General features: G+C 38.1%; 1 protein-coding gene across 1 annotated transcript; it reads right to left on the bottom strand.

Annotated features, from left to right (window-relative positions):
• Window positions 1-14,337: 14,337 nt before the first annotated feature.
• On the bottom strand, window positions 14,338-21,678 carry LOC132300710 (uncharacterized). The gene is made up of 2 exons (XM_059797910.1): window positions 16,351-21,678; window positions 14,338-15,200 (listed from the first exon to the last, which is right to left on the bottom strand). The coding sequence occupies exon 1, from the start codon at window positions 19,445-19,447 to the stop codon at window positions 18,356-18,358; it is 1,092 nt and encodes a 363-aa protein (XP_059653893.1). The 5' UTR covers window positions 19,448-21,678; the 3' UTR covers window positions 14,338-15,200; window positions 16,351-18,355.
• Window positions 21,679-22,292: the final 614 nt, after the last annotated feature.

Raw genomic sequence — 22,292 nt, 5'->3', positions numbered from 1 at the left:
TCTTTGACATCTCAAAAAGGTAAGGGGGGGTCTACAGAAAGTAACCGAAGGTCAACCACATCAATCAACAATCTCGACAATGGGGTCATGATGCTTAGAAGGTGGAGATGGAGGAGAAGGAGGAGGAGGAACATCGGATTTCTTGCGTTGCTCTAGAAAGACAAATCTTGGAGGAACGATCTGAATGTGCTCAGCCACCAATTTTAGAAAATCCTTCATAATTTCGGTATTGGCATTGCTGACGGCCAGCCGACGATCAATGAGATCATAGGTCTCTATAGCTCGCTGAATGACGACATTTAAGTCGGATAACTGATCATAGGAACAAGAGATAAGTGATGTCCCAATGCTATCAGCTCGAGTCTCAAGAGCGGTGACTCTGTCACTCAGGGTTCGGATAGCTCCCATGGTCTCGGCGTGCTGGTCATGAAGGAGCTGAGTGATATCAGGAGGTACAGAAGGCTGATGCTGAGGCTCTATAGGGTCTTCGGGAAAGAAGTCGTCAAGATGAGCAAAGTCAAATGGATTGCGCTAAAAAGGATCGGCCTCTGGTGGAGGAGCAACTGCTGGTGCAGGGGCTTCAAGTGTAGGACCTGCAGGAAGTCTTTCCCAGACTCCATTGACTTTGTGACACTGCATATTTTTTAAGATTTTCAATAAAAGCTTGTCTTCTCTAGTTGGGTCCTTTTTGTGAAATTCTGAGTCAATAGGGACATTGAAGTGCCTGAAGACTTGAGTGAGGAACATTTTGTAGGGTAATGTGGCAAGTTTGGCAGTTTTGCCAAGAGTGGCGGAAGTGTCGTCCGGGTCAGCAAGAAACTGGAGAATGTGCTGAAAAATAATGTATCCCAGATTGAGCTGTATGCCCAATATGATGCACCATATCAAGAAAAGATTAAGATGAGATACATGAGTTCTACTGCTGCCTTGAGGAATGACACAGTAGAATAAGGCATTGTGGATAAGACGTGCTTTAACTGTGAAGTCAGAGGTGGTGAGGGGAAATGCCTTTGTGCGGAAAAAATTCTGAGTGAGATGCATTACTGCCATCATCTCACTATACCAGTCAATCTCAATCTCAGATCTGTGAGCATAGATTTTCTTCCCTTTGTTTTCAAGACCCAAGATTGAATTTAGGGTTTTGTAGTTGAACTTTATGTTTACTCTTTTGACATTGGAGTGAAGATACCCATTTCGGAGAGTGAGGTGAGTGTAGAAGACTTGAATGAGGGTGGGGTAGTAGGGTTCCTCAATCCCAATGAAGGAATCCCAACCCATCGCTTGGAATTTCTCATAGAACAAAAGGTTTCGAATGCAGAAATCCGCTTCAAAAATTCTACCTTGAGCCACTCCTCTATTGTGGAATCATGTATTGAACAACAATTCCATCTCCTAGGTGAGATAAGACGCAGCGAGAACTGGGGCATCATCTTGAGATGTTCCTTCTTGAGATTCAACCCTTTTTCATTTTCTTAGTTGAGTAGCTGAAGAGAAGGGATTATATTCTTCTCCTGAAGATGGTTCTTCGATGAAAAAGGACGAAGAGGATTGAGAAGTGCCTCTGCCAGGGCCACGGCCACTGTGACCACCTCGGATAGGGGTGTTTTTAGGACGATGACTACCACCTTGAACCTTAACCATGGTTACTGGATCGAGACTAGAGGAAGAAGATGATTGATTGTTCGAGTAGAAGAAAAGTTGTGTTCGATTAGGACACTTGAAAATGACTTATGGTTTTTATAGTGGAAGAACAACTAACCGGTTAGGAGGTGAGAAGTACTCGAGTACTTCATATCTAGATCTAAAGTAACCGGTTAGAACTCTCATTGTAACTGTTTACATGAGTTAAAAGATTTAAGATTTGGATACATGTAACCGGTTAGATGTTAGGATTTGATCGATTAGTTCAGATCTAGATCTGATGTAACCGGTTATATTGCTTTATCTAAACAATTAGAAGAGAAATGTAGGAACATGTAACCGGTTAGAAAAGAAATGTTTTAAGGACCATGCTACTGGACTCCGTTTGTCCTACTGGTTAGAAGAAGTTTTGGTAACCGGTTAGATGAATAATGAGTTTAAAAGAGAGGTTACTGGATATAGCTCATCTTACCGGTTAGGAGGAGTTTATGTGAGCACTTGCATTTTTATCATTTTTCCGGTTATTTTGACATTCATGCATTTTATTTTATTGTCGAAATTATAATTATTTTGCAAATGTGTGTTTAATTTAATTAAAGGTCATTTGTTTATTTCATAAAGGGCATTATGGACTTTTTGTTTTGCAAATAGGATATTTGGTAATTGATTATTTTATAAAAGGCAAAGTAGACTTTTAATATGCAAATAACATAATTGGCACTTAGAAAATAATGGAAGGACTTTTTGGTCATTTTGCTTGGTCATGCATTTAATTGTGAGCTTGACACATGGGGGTACACATGGCTGCATTTTGTGTGTGTAAGTGATGACTTGTGTTTAGCATTGAAACAAAAACAAAAGACAGAAACAAAATATAGTTCTGTAGAAACCAAAACAAACTTCCGTCCCTTTTGTTCCTTCATTTTTGCCATCTCACTTACATGCAATTTTAAGGCTCTTGTGTTGGAAATTTTGTGTGGTCTTGTGAACGAAAAATTTTCCTACTATCATGGGTTTCATTTTGGTATCAAAGTTGTGATTATTGCTTCATTGCTGGGGTTTTAAAATCTATTTGAAAGAAGTGGGTTTTGGTTGTAAAAGAGAAAGGTGTTCTTCAATTTTTACAAAGTTGGTGGCTTTGATTCCTCCTTGAAGTTGCTTTAAATTGTTCTTGCAAGGGTTTTCAAGCTTCTTTGAGGTAGGATTACTTAAATCTCACACCCTTTACCTTTAAGGAATCAATTCTATGTGTTTTGTGCTTCATACATAGGCTGCTACTTGTTTTTCACAATTCTGGAATCACAGCGACCTGAACTTCAAAGGATCATAACTTCCTCATTTTAAGTCCAAATTGAGTGATTTTTGAGTCTAAATTGACTAGCTCAAAGCAAGTTTTCCAATGATACCAATTTTAGCCTTATATTGAAACTGTGGAAAAAGTTATGACCCTGTAAACATAGGCTGCCAGGTTCGCGCTTTAATCTGCAGAATTTCCTGCACAGTGACCTGAGCTTCAACTGACCATAACTTCCTCATTTTAAATCCTAATTGTGTGATTTTTGAGTCTAAATTGACTAGCCCGAAACAAGATTTCCAATGATACCAATTTCAGCCTTCGATTCCAACTGTGAAAAAAGTTATGACCTTGTAAACATAGGCTGCTACTTGAAAATTAGAATATTGGTTGTTATGATATTTCTTGAAATGGGAAGTTTTGTACTTGATTTTCTAAATGTTATTAAGCATTGTTTATGTTGTTATGTCGTAAATGTGAGTTAGGAAGCATGCTTCTTATGTGATACAACCATGGATTAATTAGCCTGTTAATTTACCATGCATGTGTGTGGATTAAAATGCAATACCATGATATTGTATATGAGTTGAGATTTCCATACTCATTCCATTATCCATATATCATGTTATACAAATGTACATGCATGTCACATGAGCATGGGGATGATGTTGGAATGAAAAGGAAAGTGAAAATGTTTCATTAAATGGTTTTGAAAACTGGATAATAGGGAGGTGCCTTGTATCTGTGAGTTTTGAAAAGGGAATTGAATCAAAGATTTTAAAACCGGACAAGGAGTTGCCCTGTCTATGCCGTTAATGGGAATCTAGAGGAAACGTAGAGAGTGGCTCTATACGTAGTTGTGTCACTAGAACCCCAAAATGATCACAAGGAGTGGCCTTGTATTAGGGATAGATGACCAACTCTCTTTTTGTGGTACTGGGGAGCAGCCCTGGGCAGATTACATTAACTTTTTTGTGATGGAAATGGGATTTTGGAAAAGTGAGAAGTGTTAGTGGCATTAGCATTCGCATTGCATGGCACTTCATTTTATTATCCTACATGACATCATTTCTTTTCCGAGTTTATATGATCTCAAAATCCTTTATCTATTCTTTATTTGGATTCACGGAAGTATTAAGGAGTGCGCTTTAAGTAATTTCTACTGAGCTGTGGTTGCTCATTCCTATTTTTATTCACATCTTTTTAGGTCATAGCATGGATGGTGTGGAGGGTGTTCTTCCTCAGCTGTAGACAGAGTCAGGGCTGGTGTTGTCATGTTTTCATTCTGCATAATTGGCTATGTTTTGTATTATATTTCTTTAGAATTTTCCTGGCATGTAATAAATGTTCTTTCAGACTTTAAAACTTTAAAGTTGTAATATTTGCATCTTATCTATTTATTTTCAGTCTTATTTTGTAAAGGGAAATAGATAGGTGGATGTGTGGTTGAGATAGGTTACAGGGATATTCTTGATTTTGAGACTATGATTGTTTGTGTGTTGTGTTCACAATCCGGACTACGGTCTAGGGGCGCGACAGAAGTGGTATCAGAGCATGGTTCCTATAACCTAGGGACGACGGGTAGAGGTCTGTCTACAGCTGTGTGTGTAGGCATTTGCATTGTCTTATATGCTTACATATTTATCTTTTATTTGCCTTGTAAGCATGCTTATGTGTATATGTGATTATGTGTTTATCTGATTATGACAAATCATGCTATATGTTTAATGGCTTTTATTCATATGAGTCAGTTTGGGACTATGTATAGTGACATTGATATTGACTTGCATTTCATTGTAGTATGCCGCCTCGTAAGAAGGACAGGGCACCGAGAGGCCAAGAGATTGGGCCTATAGTTGGATGGTCTAGGGAGAGTTCTGCATCTCACCCTGTGGGACAGGGAGGTTTGCTACTGCCAGTGATGTCTGCAGGGGAAGATGAGACAAAAAGACGTCTCAAACTTATCTCCACATTTGTCAGACTCATGCCTGCACTGTTTGAGGGTGGGACTGATCTGTTGTTAGCAGATGATTGGTTTGACCAGGTGGAAAAGCATATTGATGCTCTGGTAGTTGAAAATGATTCTGTGAAGATTCTGTTGGCTACTTACAACTTTACTAGGGATGCCAAATTATGGTAGAAGTCAGTGTCTAACAGAATGGACGTGAAGACATTGTTGTGGGATGCTTACAAAGAGTTATTTTACAATAAGTTATTTCCTGCGACTAAAAGATGGGAGTTGCACAAGGAGTTTATCTCTCTATTTCAGAACAGTTCTATGACAGTGACAGATTACGAGAATAGATTCACTTCTCTTTCTCGTTTTGCTCTGAAAATTGTAAGTAAGGAATCAGATAAAGTCCACAAGTTTATAGAGGGACTCCATTATCGGATTAAGACTTTTGTGGCAGTACAGTGCCTACAGACTTATACTGAGGCTATAGAAAGGGCATTGATTGTTGAAGCTGAGCTGAATGATAAAAATCAGACTCGGGAATAGTGGAAGCAAAGATGAGCCAGTGGTTCAGGGGCTGAGGGTCAGTCTAACAAGAGGCAGAGAGGGAGTTCATCTAGGTCTGAAGGACAGTAGTCAGGCTGACCTACTCCTTCTACTTCCGTACCATCAGGAGCAGGTAGGAGTAAGGTCATATGTTTCGGATGTCAGTAGCCTGGCCATTATGTGTCTGATTGTCCGCAGTATTTTTCTACTGGAGCTTGCTTTAGATGTGGACAGCAGGGCCACAGGGTTAGAGACTATCCAAGGAGGACTAGTGGCTCAGGCAGAGGTTCTGGTAGTGGTCGTGGTACACAACAGAGACCATCTCAGTCTACTATAATACAGTCTGGGTTTAGACCACCACAGGCAGCCATGTCTTCACAGGGATCTAGACCAGCTGGGAGGGGTACTTCTTCAGGGATTGGTCAGTAATCTGGGGTTTAGGCCAGAGGTTCACAGGCTCAGGCATCCCAGGGCAGAGTGTATGCACTTCCTGAGTTATCTTCGAGACCGTCAGTAGTGAGGGGTATGTTTCCAGTATTTGGATCTTGGGCTCGCATTTTATTTGATTCTGGTGTATCTCATTCATTCACTTCATGCACATTTACATTTACATCAGGATTGGAGGTTGGTTTTCTGGACCGAGTGTTGTGTGTTGATACGTCGGTCGGTGGTTCATTAGTTGTGAGCAGAATGGTGTGGGATTGCACCATTGTGATTGCTGGGCGGACTTTGGTTTTTGATCTTATCTTTCTTGAGATGACAGGGTTTGACGTCATTCTTGGGATGGATTGGTTATCATCATTTCGTGCCACGATTGATTACTTCCTTGGTAGAGTTTCAGTGTGTACGCCGGAGGGAGATTGTTTTGTGTTTGTGGGAGATCGGGGTGATTCCCTAGTTTCAGCTTGTTATGGTGTTCGTGGTCGGGACTGTTGTGCTTTCTTCTTAGCTAACATTTTAGCTGAAGAAGATGGTGATATGGGAGTAGTTTATCCGTCAGTTGTTTGTAACTTCTTGGATATGTTTTTGGATGACTTACCAGATTTACCTCCCAGAAGAGAGGTTGAGTTTGTGATTGACTTAATGCCTGGTACTGTGCCAATTTCTATGGCTCCGTATCGTATGGCACTAGCAGAGCTGGAGGAATTAAAGAAGTAGTTGGATGATTTGAGGCTGAAGGGTTTTATTCGGCCTAGTGTTTCACCATGGGGCGCGCCAGTGTTGTTGCAAAGAAAAATGATGGTTCTATGAGGTTGTGTATTGATAATCAGAAATTGAATCATGCAACTGTCAAGAACAAATATCCTTTACCACGGATTGATGATTTATTTAATCAGTTGAGGGGAGCTATTTGCTTTTCCAAGATTGATCTGAGATCTGGTTATTACCAGTTACGAGTTCGGGATGAGGATATTCTGAAGACCGCTTTTTGTACGCAGTATGGTCATTATAAATTTATTGTGATGCCTTTTGGGTTGACTAATGCGCTAGCAGCATTCATGGATATGATGCACCGTGTCTTTCACAGATATCTGGACCAGTTTGTGCTAGTGTTTGTGGATGACATTTTGGTGTATTCACGATCTCGGGAGGATCACGAGATCCATCTGAGGATGGTTTTACAGATGCTGAGAGAGCACCATTTGTATGCCAAGTATTCAAAGTGTGAATTTTGGCTACACGAGGTGAAGTTTTTGGGACATGTTGTTTCAGGTAGTGGGGTTTCAGTTGATCCTTCGAAGATAGAAGCAGTTATGAATTGGGAATGTCCTAAGAATGTGTATGAGATTCAAAGTTTTTTTTGGCTTAGCGGGTTAGTACTGCAGGTTTGTGAGGGACTTTTCTCGCTTTGCCGTTCCTATGACTTGGATGACCCAAAAGGGATCAGATTTGATTAGATTGAAGCTTGTGAGTCATCTTTTCAGGAATTGAAGACTAGATTGACTACATCTCCAGTATTGGTGATACCTGAGCATGGCTTGGGTTATGTTGTCTTTTATGATGCTTCTCGGGATGGTTTGGGTTGTGTGTTGATGCATGGTGGTAAGGTAGTGGCTTATGGATCTAGACAGTTAAAGATTCACGAGCTTAACTATCCCACTCATGACTTGGAGTTGGCAGCAGTTGTCTTTGCTTTGAAAAGCTAGAGGCATTATTTGTATGGTGAAAGATTCGAGGTGTTCTTGGATCAGAAAAGTCTCAAGTACCTTTTCTCTCAGAAGGACTTGAATAACAGACAGAGGCAATGGGTTGAGTATTTGGAAGATTATGAATTTGATTTGCAGTATCATCCGGGTAAGGCAAATGTGGCAGCAGATGCCTTAAGCCGGAAATCTCATAGAGTTTTGGCTGGGTTAGCCATTCTGAAATGGAAGATGTTGGAGGATCTGGCAGAGATAGGATTACAGTGTTGTGATGACAGTGTTGGTTGTGAGACAACTTTTCTGTTTAGTCTTGTGGTTCAACCTACTCTTGTTACACGAGTGATTGAGGCACAGAGACATGACTCACATTTAGCTTCCATTCATCAGTTAATTTCAGGTGGGGACACAGTAAAGGACTGGACTTTACACACAGATGGTGGTTTATGGTTCAGAGGTTTGCTTGTGGTTCCTACGGTTTGTCGGGAGGATGTGTTACGGGAGTTTCACACTTCTCGTTTTACTGTGCATCCAGGTGGTACGAAAATGTATCATAATTTGAGATGCCAGTATTGGTGGAATGGGATGAAGGTAGATGTAGCTCAGTTTGTTGCTAGATGTCTTACCTGTCAGCAGGTAAAGGTAGAGCATCAGAGGCCTGCAGGTTTATTGCAGCCATTGCCAGTAGCATAGTGGAAATGGGAGTGTATTGTATGGATTTTGTGACAGGACTTCCGAGGTCACAGAGGGGTAATGAGTCTGTTTGGGTCATTATTGACAGATTGATTAAGACTACTCACTTTTTGCCTGTTAAGGCGATAGATTTTGTTGAGGCACTTGGCAGATTGTATGTTAGAGAGATCGTCAGATTGCATGGGGTTCCATTGTCCATTGTTTCGAACAGGGATGTCAAGTTCACATTGAAGTTCTGGGTAGGGCTTCATGCACCGTTTGGTTCACCGTTGCATTTCAGTAAGACATTTCATCCTCAGACGGACGGCCAGTCGGAGCATACTATCTAGATCTTGGAAGATATGCTTCGGGCCTGTGTACTTGATTTTGGTGGTAGTTGGGAAGATCATTTTCCTCTTATTGAGTTTGCCTACAACAATAGCTATCAGTCGAGCATTGAGATGGCACCTTTTGAGGCGTTGTATGGTAGGCCTTGTCGTTCTTTTGTTTGTTGGACTGAGGTGGGTGAGACAGCCGCCTTTGGGCAAGACATTGTCTTGGAAACCACTGAAAAGATTAAGTTGATTTGGCAGCGGTTGTTGACTGCTCAGAGCATACAAAAAAGTTACGCAGATAGACGGAGACGGCCATTATCCTTTGAGGTGGGAGACCACGTGTTTCTCAAGGTTTCTCCATGAAAAGAATTGCTACGGTTTGGAAAGAGTGGCAAGTTGTCACCTCGTTTCAATGGACCATTTATGATTTTGGACCGAGTGGGTGAGGTTACTTACAGATTGGCATTGCCACCACAGATGGACAGGGTCCATAATGTGTTTCATGTTTCGATGCTACAGAAGTATGAGCCGGATCCATCACATGTTTTGAGTTGGGTTGATGTTGACATTGATGAGGATGTTGCTTACGAGGAGGGACCCGTTCAGATTCTTGACACTCGGGACAAAGTGTTAAGGGGTAAAATGGTGACTCTTGTGAAGGTTTTGTGGCGACATCACGGTGTTGAGGAGGCTACGTGGGAACGGGAACAGGATGTTCGTTCTGCGTATCCGAGTTTGTTTTCTTCCCTAGGTACGACTTGATTTTGGGGACGAAATCCTTGGATGTTGGGGAGATTGTGAGCACTTGCATTTTTATCATTTTTCCGGTCATTTTGACATTCATGCATTTTATTTTATTGTCGGAATTTTGATTATTTTGCAAATGTGTGTTTAATTTAATTAAAGGTCATTTGTTTATTTCATAAAGGGCATTATGGACTTTTTGTTTTGCAAATAGGATATTTGGTAATTGATTATTTTGTAAAGGGCAAAGTAGACTTTTAATATGCAAATGACATAATTAGCATTTAGAAAATAATGGAAGGACTTTTTGGTCATTTTGCTTGGTCATGCATTTGCTTAATTGTGAGCTTGACACTTGGGGGTACACATGGCTGCATTTTGTGTGTGTAAGTGATGACTTGTGTTTAGCATTGAAACAAAAACAAAAGATAGAAACAAAATATAGTTCTGCAGAAACCAAAACAAACTTCCGTCCCTTTTGTTCCTTCATTTTTGCCATCTCACTTACATGCAATTTCAAGGCTCTTCTGTTGGAAATTTTGTATGTCTTGTGAATGAAAAAGTTTCCTACTATCATGGTTTTCATTTTGGTATCAAAGTTGTGATTATTGCTTCATTGCTGGGGTTTTAAAATCTATTTGAAAGAAGTGGGTTTTGGTTGCAAAAGAGAAAGGTGTTCTTCAATTTTTACAAAGTTGGTGGCTTTGATTCCTTCTTGGAGTTGCTTCAAATTGTTCTTGCAAGGGTTTTCAAGCTTCTTTGAGGTAGGATTACTTAACTCTGACACTTTTTACCTTTAAGGAATCAATTCTATGTGTTTTGTGCTTCAAACATAAGCTGCTACTTGTTTTTCACAATTCTAGAATCACAGCGACCTGAACTTCAAAGGATCATAACTTCCTCATTTTAAGTCCAAATTGAGTGATTTTTGAGTCTAAATTGACTAGCTCAAAACAAGTTTTCCAATGATACCAATTTTAGCCTTATATTGAAATTGTGGAAAAAGTTATGACCCTGTAAACATAGGCTGCCAGGTTCGCGCTTTAATCTGCAGAATTTCCTGCATAGCGACCTGAACTTTAACTGACCATAACTTCCTCATTTTAAATCCAAATTGAGCGATTTTTGAGTCTAAATTGACTAGATTGAAACAAGATTTCCAATGATACCAATTTCAGCCTTCGATTCCAACTGTGGAAAAAGTTATGACCTTGTAAACATAGGCTGCTACTTAAAAATTAGAATATTGGTTGTTATGATATTTCTTGAAATGGGAAGTTTTGTACTTGATTTTTTAAATGTTATTAAGCACTGTTTATGTTGTTATGTGGTAAATGTGAGTTAGAAAGGATGCTTCTTATGTGATACAACCATGGATTAATTAGCCTGTTAATTTACCATGCTTGTGTGTGGATTAAAATGCAATACCATGATATTGTATATGAGTTGAGATTTCCATATTCATTCCATTATCCGTATATCATGTTATACAAATGTACATGCATATCACATTAGCATGGGGATGATGTTGGAATGAAAGGGAAAGTGAAAATGTTTCATTAAATGGTTTTGAAATCTGGATAACAGGGAGGTGCCTTGTATTCGTGAGTTTTGAAAAGGGAATTGAATCAAAAATTTTAAAACCAGACAAGGAGTTGCCTTGTCTGTGCAGTTAATGGAAATCTAGAGGAGACGTAGGGAGTGGCTCTACACGTAGTTGTGTCACTAGAACCCCAAAATGATCACAAGGAGTGGCCTTGTATCAGGGATAAATGACCAACTCTCTTCTCGTGGTACTGGGGAGTAGCCCTGGGGGGATTACATTAACTTTTTTGTGATGGAAATGGGATTTTGGGAAAGTGAGAAGTGTCAGTGGGATTAGCATTAGCATTCGCATTGCATGGCACTTCATTTTATTATCTTACATGACATCATTTCTTTCCTGAGTTTATATGATCCCATTATCCTTTATCTATTCTTTGTTTGGATTCACGGAGGTATTAAGGAGTGCGCTTTAAGTAATTTCTGCTGAGCTGTGATTGCTCATTCCTATTTTATTCACATCTTTTCAGGCCATAGCATGGATGGTGTGGAGGGTGTCCCTCCTTAGCTTTAGACAGAGTCAGGGCTGGTGTTGTCATGTTTTCATTCTGTATAATTGACTATGTTTTGTATTATATTTCTTTAGAATTTTCCTGGCATGTAATAAATGTTCTTTCAGACTTTAAAACTTTAAAGTTGTAATATTTGCATCTTATCTATTTATTTTCAGTCTTATTTTGTAAAGGAAAATAGATAGGTGGATGTGTGGTTAAGATAGGTTACAGGGATATTCTTGATTTTGAGACTGTGATTGTTTGTGTGGTGTTCACAATTCGGACTACGGTCTAGAGACGTGACAGTTTAGTAACCGGTTAGATGACTTACCACAGTGAGATTAAATTTCAGAGATATTTGTCATTCCCAGTTCTCTTCAAATGGCAAGAAAACTATCTTCTTGAAGAGGTTTGGTAAAGATATCAGTCCATTGCTTGTCTGAATTGACAAAAACAAGTTCAATGTCTCCTTTTGCGACATGATCTCTAAGAAAATGATAATGGAATTCTATATGTTTGGTTCGTGAATGCTGAATGGGATTTTTGGAAATGCGAATAGCACTAGTGTTGTCGTATTTGATTGGAATGTGGTCAAAGAAAACACCATAGTCCTCAAGTTATCACTTGATGTAAAGAGCTTAAGCACAACTGCTTCCAGCAGTGATATATTTGGCCTATTTCGTGGATAGTGCAACAGAGTTCTGTTTCTTGCATGACCATGAGACAAGTGAATGACCAAGAAAATGGAAAGTGCCACTAGTACTTTTTCTATCAATTTTGCACCCAGCAAAGTCGACATCCGAATAGCTTATGAGATCAAAGGAAGTATGACTAGGAAATCATAAACCTAAATTAATAGTACCACATAAATAACGAAAATTCTTTTAACAGCACATAGATGTGATTCTTTGGGACAATATTGGAATCTAGCACATAAGCATATGCTAAACATTATATCCGGACTACTTGCAGTCAAATATAGAAGACTACCAATCATGCCTCTATACTTTTTAATATCCACATCTTTACCTTTCTCATCTTTATCAAGTTTCAAAGATTAACTTATGGGGGTTTTGGCATGTTTGACTTCCTCCAAGCCAAATTTCTTTAGCAAATCTTTAACAGACTTGGATTGACAAATAAAAATGCCATCAAGTGCTTATTTGATTTGCAATCCTAGAAATAATGTAAGTTCACTCATCATGCTCATTTCAAACTCATTTTGCATACTAGAGGATCTATTGAATAATTAACATATATCATCAACATATATTTGAATAATATCATCTATTGGATGATATATCATCAACATAGGCAAACTTTTCATAAAATACTCTATTGGATGATCCAAAAATAATATCATGAACATATATTTGAATAATTAATAGACTACCATCAATGGTTTTAGTAAAAAGAGTGTTATCAATTTTTCCTCTATTAAAACCATTTTCAAGTAAAAAGCCACTTAATCTCTCGTACCAAGCTCTTGGCGCTTGTTTTAAACCATACAATGCTTTTGACAATTTGTAAACATGGTTAGAATGATCATAGCTTTCAAAACCTGGTGGTTGTTCGACATGCACTTCTTCCTCAATAAAACCATTTAGGAAAGCACTCTTTACATCCATTTGATATAGCTTAAAGTTTTTATGGGAAGCAAATGCAAGAAGCATTCTAATAGCTTTAAGTCTAGCTACGGGAGCAAAGGTTTCATCATAGTCAATTCCTTCTTCTTGATTATATCCTTGAGCAACAAGTCTAGCCTTGTTCCTTTCAATAATTCCCGATTCATCCTTTTTGTTCCTAAATACCCATTTTGTGCCAATGATAGTTTTATTTTTAGGTCTAGGAACCAATTTCCAAACTTCATTTCTTTCATATTGGTTAAGTTCTTCTTGCATAGCCATTATCCAAGACTCATCATTTTTGGCTTCAAGCACATTTTTTGGTTCAAGTTGGGAAACAAAAGCCACATAATTGCATATGTCACTAATTTGAGATCTTGTACTGACACCTTTGGATGGATCACCAATAATTTAATTTATTGGATGATTAGGTACTTGCTTCCAATCCTTAGGAAGTGTGGCATTATGAGGATGACTTTCTTTTGAATCATCTTTGGGGAGATCTTCAAAAGATGGATTGTTTATATCAAGATTTTCAATGCTCTTTTCAGTTTCCATTACATCCTCATTATCATCCAATGAACATTTAGGAAGGGGCAAGGGAGATTCATCAAAAACAACATATATAGACTCGACAACCACGAGTGTTCTTTTGTTGAACACTCTGAATGCTTTACTACGAGAAGAATAACCTAAGAAAATTCCTTCATTTGATTTAGGCTCAAATTTTCCTAGATTATCTTTATCATTAAGCACAAAGCATTTACATCCGAAAACTTTAAAATAGCCAATGTTTGGCTTCCTTTTGTTCCAGAGTTCGTAAAGAGTTTTGTTGAGAAGTTTTCTAATAACGACTCTATTAATGACAGAGCATGAGGTACTAACGGCTTCGGCCCATAGAGATCTAGGTGATTTATATTCGTTCAGCATAGTCCTAGCCATTTCTTGAAGAGATCTATTCTTTCTTTCAACAACTCCATTTTGTTGAGGAGTTCTAGGAGCCAAAAGATTATGATTGTAACCATTTTCGTCATAGAATCGTTCAACATCTTGGTTTTCAAATTCTCTCCCTCTATCACTTCTAATGGAGCATTCCTTTTCATTTTCAACTCTTTTACAAAATTTAGAAAAAATAGTGTGAGACTCATTTTTGCGTGAGAGGAAAAATACCCAAGTGAATCTAGAGAAATAATCAACAATCACAAATGCATAGAGTTTTCCACCGAGGCTAGCTACTTTTTTGGGACCAAATAGGTCCATATGAATTAATTCCAGTCGTCTTGATGAAGTTATGTCTTTTTTTCTTTTAAATGAAGACTTAATTTGTTAGCCAATTTGACATGCACTACAGGTAGTATGAACCTTGTTACACACTCAAATATCTCACTCACTGCACACACCCTTGTACAAGAATAGATACTAGCTTTCACAACCAATCTACACTCACTAACTCACCATCTTCACTTGCTGTATACAAGTAATAACTCACTCTGCTGCCCCACTTTCCAACCACCTTGTACTTACTAGGACACTGACTTTCACTCCCTCTATACACACACAAGATCAACAATGTGCACACAGGCACTCCCCCAGTCCACAGCCCCTATGCTTGGACATAAAAGCTCTCAAGAGCTAATCAACAATTAAAGAAGGTGTTAACACACCAAATATAGAATACTTAAGCAGCAACACAAGATAAGAATGAATACACAGCCTAAGCAACACAAGAAACCCTAGCTTCACTTTTCTGCAATAGAGGGGTAGATCTGTCAACTCATAATGCAGCTTCACTTGATGATCAAAATAGGTTCCCACAGCCTTGAATAAGTCAAATACACTTGTTTGTATGGAATACACAATTAGATAAGCAAGGTAGAACAAAATAGCTCCCACAAGGCAAAAACCCTAAAATCAAGGGTAATGAAGTAACTTCACAATGCAGCTCCAAGAATGGCCTGCAATGGACTTCCACAGCTCTGTATAGCCAAATAGCACTTGCAAAAATGTCTTATTCAATAAGCTCAGCAAGGTAGATCACATTAAGTGTACAATGAGATAAACCCTAAAACCAAGGGTAACGAAGTAACTTCACTTTGTAGCTTCAGAACTGTCCTACAGTTGTCGCCCACAGCCTTGATATCTTCATACAACCCTGCTCAACAAGATTCACAATGATTGGAGCAAGATGTAACAATGACACTTCACAAAAGACTTAAACCACAATCTCAAGGGTAGAATGGTCTCTTCACAATGTAGCTTCTGTTTAGGCCTGTGAATGGCTCCCAAAGCTGTATATCACTAAATTACACATGCTCAATTGATGAATATAGATAAACAAGCAAGGTAGCTCAATGCAATCACTTAAACAGCCTTAACCTCACTAAACCCTAGCTTTGTAGCTTCAAAGGGTAAAACTGTAAACTAGCTCAACAAACAGCTCAAACTTCACTCCCCCAGTCAATAGGCTAAATACACTTGCCCAAATGATTGATAAGAATAGAACAGCAAGATATCACAATAGTTGCTCACCACAGCCACTTTAAGGTTTAAAACCTGATTTTCAGTTCTAACTAGACACTGCCTTATGAAGCTTCATATCCACAACAACCAGGGGCTCTCTCATCTTGAAAATAATGAATTACACTTAGTTTAAAGCTGGGACATGATAAATGAACTAGGGCTCAACCCTGCAGCTCAAACAGTAGCTAAATAACAAATTGTAACAGTCTTGAAGAGTGCAACTGCAATATTCTGGTTTCCAGGGGTAAAACTGTAAATCTGAGACTGAACCATCTTGAATATAATTCCCACAGCTTTCTATCATCATATAAAACTTGCTCACAATAATACTTCACAGTTTACAGCAGGTTAATACAAATTTGAAGCTCAAAATAGTTCAATGAAGGCTTTACAAAACAAATTCTGCAGCAGCACTATTTCGAGGGCAAACTTGGTATTTCACCACTACAAAGCACTGGATTTCGACCCTCTTAAGTGTATATTAATAGTATAGATATTCTTAGATGAATAACATATCAACCATACACATATATTACAATTTCAACTCTCAAACCAGCCATGTAAACTTTTTCAGCTCAACTTTGTATGGTTCACCATACCAGAATTACTATATGTCAATTCTTTGACTTCTACTCAACTTAAGCAACCTCCAATAAGAAATTTAAGTATGCTCAGAGATTATAAACTTAAATCTCAGAAGGACAATCACATTCACAGTTTATAATCAAGACTTTATAGCAGCAGAAAACTGAATATAACAGCTCTGAGATACTGAAACTTACAGCAGCAGTGATATACACTTGAGGACCCTCATAGAAGCTGTGAAATGATAAAGCACATATGCTCAAACCTTGTTTCAGCTCAAGAATCGACCACAGCAAATTTGAGCCTTCTTATACTTCAATTTGCATCATGAATTCAGCATCTATCAGCATCATTCTTCATCTTCAAATTGTATACATTTGCTAGTAGAATTTTCAGGATTAAATAGGCTCTCTTGATAGATTAAACTCTCACAAAAATGTCTTCATATGGTCTCTCGAGAGTTTTTCATTTTTCAGCTCATTTTCAGCCCTTTGGCTTTTTCAAAAGAGGCAGACCTACACAATGCTCATAGAGCACCTTTATAGTGTTCATTCCAAAACCCTAGTATGGATAAGATCTTATTCATCACTAGCCAATGAATATACGTACTCCTCTCTCACTGCAGGACCACAAGGCTACGTGGTAGCAAGTTATTCACAGTGCTGAATTGTCGATGCTGCCCTTGAAGACTCCACATGTCACATACTGTTTTACAGCCACATTTAAGTCCTTAGAATTTTACCTATCAGCTCTAATACACAATGCACTATCTTAGAAAAATATAGGTTGACCATATACTTCTGTAGAATGACATAAATGCCCTTTATGCCCTTGTGAATAGTCCTTAGTAGATAGCACATCAAACCACTTGTTCTTTTGACATTAAAAGAGCAAAACCAATAGAACAAACAATCTACCCCTTTTGCCTTTTAATGTCAAAAACCCCAAAGCCCCCAAACACTCTCTTCTAGTTTCAATTCTCCCTCTTTTTGACATTGAAATTCAAAAGGGCATAGGGACAAACACTTTCAAATTCTGAACTTCGAAGAGGGTTAAATACTAATTCAGAAGCTTGACATATTGAATTCAGTAAGGACCAACACTGATAGTGTACTTCAGCCAATTTTCAGTAAATAATAGACTTGTGATATTAAGGATCCAAGGAAATAAATGGAATTTTGCAGATCCTTAGGCCTAAACAATAATCTTTGAACCTTGAACCATCATTATACAGAAGCTAAGATGTTTAGTACAAAGATCCATGCATGATATAATAGTTTTAGTCTCTAAACACAATTTCTGCATAATGTCTCAACTGAAGGGTAAAGTTGAAATTGAACACTGTTCCAGGCTTGAATTTAGTTCTCACAAACTTTTATCACCTTTCTACATATGCTATGAGGAGGATCACAGTGACAGAACAATGTAGAATAATTTCAGTTCTTAGCTCTCACTTTAGATACAGATACCAAACAGCTCACTACAGGTTCTGTTTTGTTGCTGTTGTGATACGTCTATTTTGAGGGTACAAATGGTATTTTACAATGTCACAGGCTTGGAAGATATTCTCACACACTTCACTGATCTTCACACAAGGGCCCAGATGTCTAGCACATCAATATATATACATATATTACAACCTAAAACCCTGTTCAAAGGTAGTTACAGCAGGAGCCTACTGTCAAAGGGCAAATTTGAAAGTTTGAGGCTACACAACCCTTAATTCAATCTCTTCAGACTTGAATAAAAAATATAAACTTGCTTGAATGATGTTCAGTACATAGATAACAAGTGCATCAAAGTTCCCTCACAACTTTAAGATAAATCAGTCCAAAACCTTAAAACACAAGGGTTTTTCAGTGCAATATATGTAGGGCTAACATACTGAGATGAATAATAGGTTGTACATCCTTGATATACCATTTTAAACATGATCAAATGTTAATGAATCATGTAAGATCAAGATGAAAAACAAATAAGCACATACACAGCAGCTATGCACCAGATATTGAAGAATAAGGCAGATTTGAGATATGAAAATTGATACCAACTCAAGAAAGAATGTGTAAGACCTTTTTAAAGATAAAGACACCCCAGATACTCTTACTTGTCCTTAATTTGTCTGAGCTACAGACCAAATTTCAAGTCCATTTGTTCTTTCAAACCAAGTAACAGAACCAGCAAAACAACAACAAAAGACATTCACCAATAACTGAAGATCTTGTCTCTGAGGAGAGGAGGTCTTATAGAGTTGTGAAGTTGGAAAACAATGAACATACAATGATCATGGAAACCCTTGTCTCTGAGAGGAGGTGGTCTTGTAAAGCTTTGAAGCTGAGTGGATTTTAGAATTAATTCAACCTTGAGAGTTCTTGAATTTATAGAATAGTGAGGCCAGTAATTTCTTGTGTAAGAGATTTCAAACTTTGATAGTCTTGATTTTTCTTCACTAGTGCATTGAGTTTGAGGTTCTATCCTTATCTTCAAAAGACTTAAGCAATTATCATCCCAAATCCATTTCCTTTTTACATTACAGATCCTAGGAATTGTATGCATTAACAGCTTCATTGAAGATAGCTTCCAAGCTGGCTTCATCATTTTGATCTTAATGAAATGTTTCTTGTACCTTCTGTTAAAGACTTTCTTCCATCTTTCTTGTAAGACATGAGAGGATGAACACCTTGTTAATGAAACTTCTACCCCTTTCTTCTTGTGTTTGAGTGAATCAACAACAGAATTCACCTTATCAGCTGAATCTTTCTCATATTCCATTTCATTTATCACAAGCATTGGAGGACTTTCATCTTCTATTATCTTCTTCCATAGGAATTCCTTTGACTTTAGCATAATAGTGTTGAACACAATAAGAGAGAAGGAGAGCAAAGTTGAACACTTGAAGGCTTCAATACAAATATTCTCTTCATCCACATTTCTTTGAGCTTCACCTTTATACCATTGATTTGCCATAGTAGTTCTTACACCATTGAATGATTCAGGAACTTCAAAGCCATCATTGACATCATATATTGAATTGAGTGAGTCCCACATATCCTTGGAGGATTGATAGTTTTCAACCTTAATCAGTTCATTGTACTTGAGACCACTAAATAGAATCTGTCTTGCCCTTGAATCATTTGATAATTCTTCTTCATTGGGACTAGATACCCCTTTTGTGGCAGCATGCCACACATCATAGGATTGTGACATTAGATATGCTTTAATCTTGATTTTCCAAGTGTCAAAATCAGCACCATCAAACAAAGGAGCTTGGTGAATGTATTGACCTTCTTCCATTAACCCAAGTCTTTACTATAAGATTGTTAAGTCCTTAGAATTACAGACCAGAGCTCTGATACCACTTGTTAGACCAAGAGGGGGGGCGAATTGGTCTTACTAAACCTTTTGCTTTTCAATTAACAATACCAATCAAACACACAATAAGCACATAACACAAGATATACAAGGAAACCCTTTCAAAAGGGAAAAACCTTGGTTCTTGGCCTCAGCCAATAAATGCCTCCAGTAGTAGTATGAACCTTGTTACACACTCAGATATCTCACTCACTGCACACACCCTTGAACAAGAATAGATACTAGCTTTCACAACCAATCCACACTCACTAGCTCACTATCTTCACTTGTTGCATACAAGTAGTTACTCACTCAGTTGCCCCACTTTCCAACCACCTTGTACTCACTAGGACACTGACTTTCACTCCCTCTATACACACATAAGATCAACAATGTGCACACAGGCACTCCCCCAGTCCACAGCCCCTATGCTTGGACATAAAAGCTCCCAAGAGCTAATCAAAAATGAAAGAAGGTGTTAACACACCAAATACAGAATACTTAAGCAGCAACACAAGATAAGAATGAATACACAGCCTAAGCAACACAAGAAACCCTAACTTCACTTTTCTGTAATAGAGGGATAGATCTGTCAACTCACAATGCAGCTTCACTTGATGATCAAACTAGGTTCCCACAACCTTGAATAAGTCAATTACACTTGCTTGTATGGAATACACAATTAGATAAGCAAGGTAGAACAAAATAGCTCCCACAAGGCAAAAAACCTAAAATCAAGGGTAATGAAGTAACTTCACAATGCATCTCCAAGAATGGCCTGCAATGGACTTCTACAGCTCTGTATAGCCAAATAACACTTGCACAAATGTCTTCTTCAATAAGCTCAGCAAGGTAGATCACATTAAGTGCACAATGAGATGAACCCTAAAACAAAGGGTAAAAAAGTAACTTCACTTTGTAGCTTCAGAACTGACCTGCACTTGTCACCCATAGCCTTGATATCTTCATATAACCCTGCTCAACTTGGAGCAAGATGTAACAATGACACTTCACAAAAGACTTAAACCACAATCTCAAGGGTAGAATGGTCTCTTCACAATGTAGCTTTTGTTTAGGCCTGTGAATGGCTCCCAAAGCTGTATATCACTAAATTACACTTGCTTAATTGATGAAGATAGATAAACAAGTAAGGTAGCTCAATGCAATCACTTAAACAGCCTCAACCTCAACAAACCCTAGCTTTGTAGCTTCAAAGGGTAAAACTGTAAACTAGCTCGACAAACAGCTCAAACTTCACTCCCCCAGTCAATAGCCTAAATACACTTGCCCAAATGATTGATAAGAATAGAACAGCAAGATATCACAATAGTTGCTCACCACAACCACTTTTACGGTTTAAAACCTGATTTTCAGTTCTAACTAGACACTGCCTTATGAAGCTTCATATCCACAACAACCAGGGGCTCTCTCATCTTGAAAATAATGAATTACACTTAGTTTAAAGCTGGGATAAGATAAATGAACTAGGGCTCAACCCTACAGCTCAAACAGCAGCTAAATAATAAATTGTAATTGTCCTGAAGAGTGTAACTGCAATATTCTGGTTTCCAGGGGTAAAACTGTAAATTTGAGACTGAACCATCTTGAATTTAATTCCCACAGCTTTCTATCATCATATAAAACTTGCTCACAATAATACTTCACAGTTTACAGCAGGTTAATACAAATTTGAAGCTCAAAAGAGTTCAATGAAGGCTTTACAAAACAAATTCTGCAGCAGCACTATTTCGAGGGCAAACTTGGTATTTCACCACTACAAAGCACTGGATTTCGACCCTCTTAAGTGTATATTAACAGTATAGATATTCTTAGATGAATAGCATATCAACCATACACATATATTACAATTTCAACTCTCAAACCAGCCTTGTAAACTTTTTCAGCTCAACTTTGTGTGGTTCACCATACCAAAATTACTATATGTCAATTCTCTGACTTCTACTCAACTTAAGCAACCTCTAATAAAAAATTTAAGTATGCTCAGACATTATAAACTTAAATCTCAGAAGGACAATCACATTCACAGTTCATAGTCAAGACTTTATAGCAGTAGAAAACTGAATGTAACAGGTTTGAGATACTGAAACTTATAGTAGCAGTGATATACACTTGAGGACCCTCATAGAAGCTGTGAAATGATAAAGCACATATGCTCAAACCTTGTTTCAGCTCAAGAATCGACTACAGCAGATTTAAGCCTTCTTATATTTCAATTTGCATCATAAATTCAGCATCCATCAGCATCATTCTTCATCTTCAAATTATATACATTTGCTAATAGACTTTTCAGGATTAAATAGGCTCTCTTGAGAGATTAAATTCTCACAAAAATGTCTTCATATGATCTCTCGAGAGTTCTTCATTTTTCAGCTCATTTTCAGCCCTTTGGCTTTTTCAAAAGAGGCAGACCTGCACAATGCTCATAGCAGCACCTTTATAGTGTTCATTCCAGAACCCTAGTGTGGATAAGATCCTATTCATCACTAGCCAATGAATATATGTACTCCTCTCTCACTGCAGGACCACAAGGCCACGTGGCAGCAAGCTATTCACAGTGCTGAATTGTCAATGCTGCCCTTGAAGACTCCACATGTCACATACTATTTTGCAACCACATTTAAGTCCTTAGAATTTTACCTATCAGCTCTAATACATAATGCACTATCTTAGAAAAATATAGGCTGACCATATACTTCTATAGAATGACATAAATGCCCTTTATGCCCTTGTGAATAGTCCTTAGTAGATAGCACATCAAACCACTTGT

The sequence above is a fragment of the Cornus florida genome, unplaced genomic scaffold (assembly GCF_030987335.1).
Source record: "Cornus florida cultivar Cherokee Brave unplaced genomic scaffold, ASM3098733v1 CherokeeBrave_3.0.0_Hap2_Chr03, whole genome shotgun sequence".
In the NCBI taxonomy this organism is placed as follows: domain Eukaryota; kingdom Viridiplantae; phylum Streptophyta; class Magnoliopsida; order Cornales; family Cornaceae; genus Cornus; species Cornus florida.
Note: the sequence above shows the minus strand (reverse complement) of the source record. Positions and strands in the feature narration are given on the sequence as shown.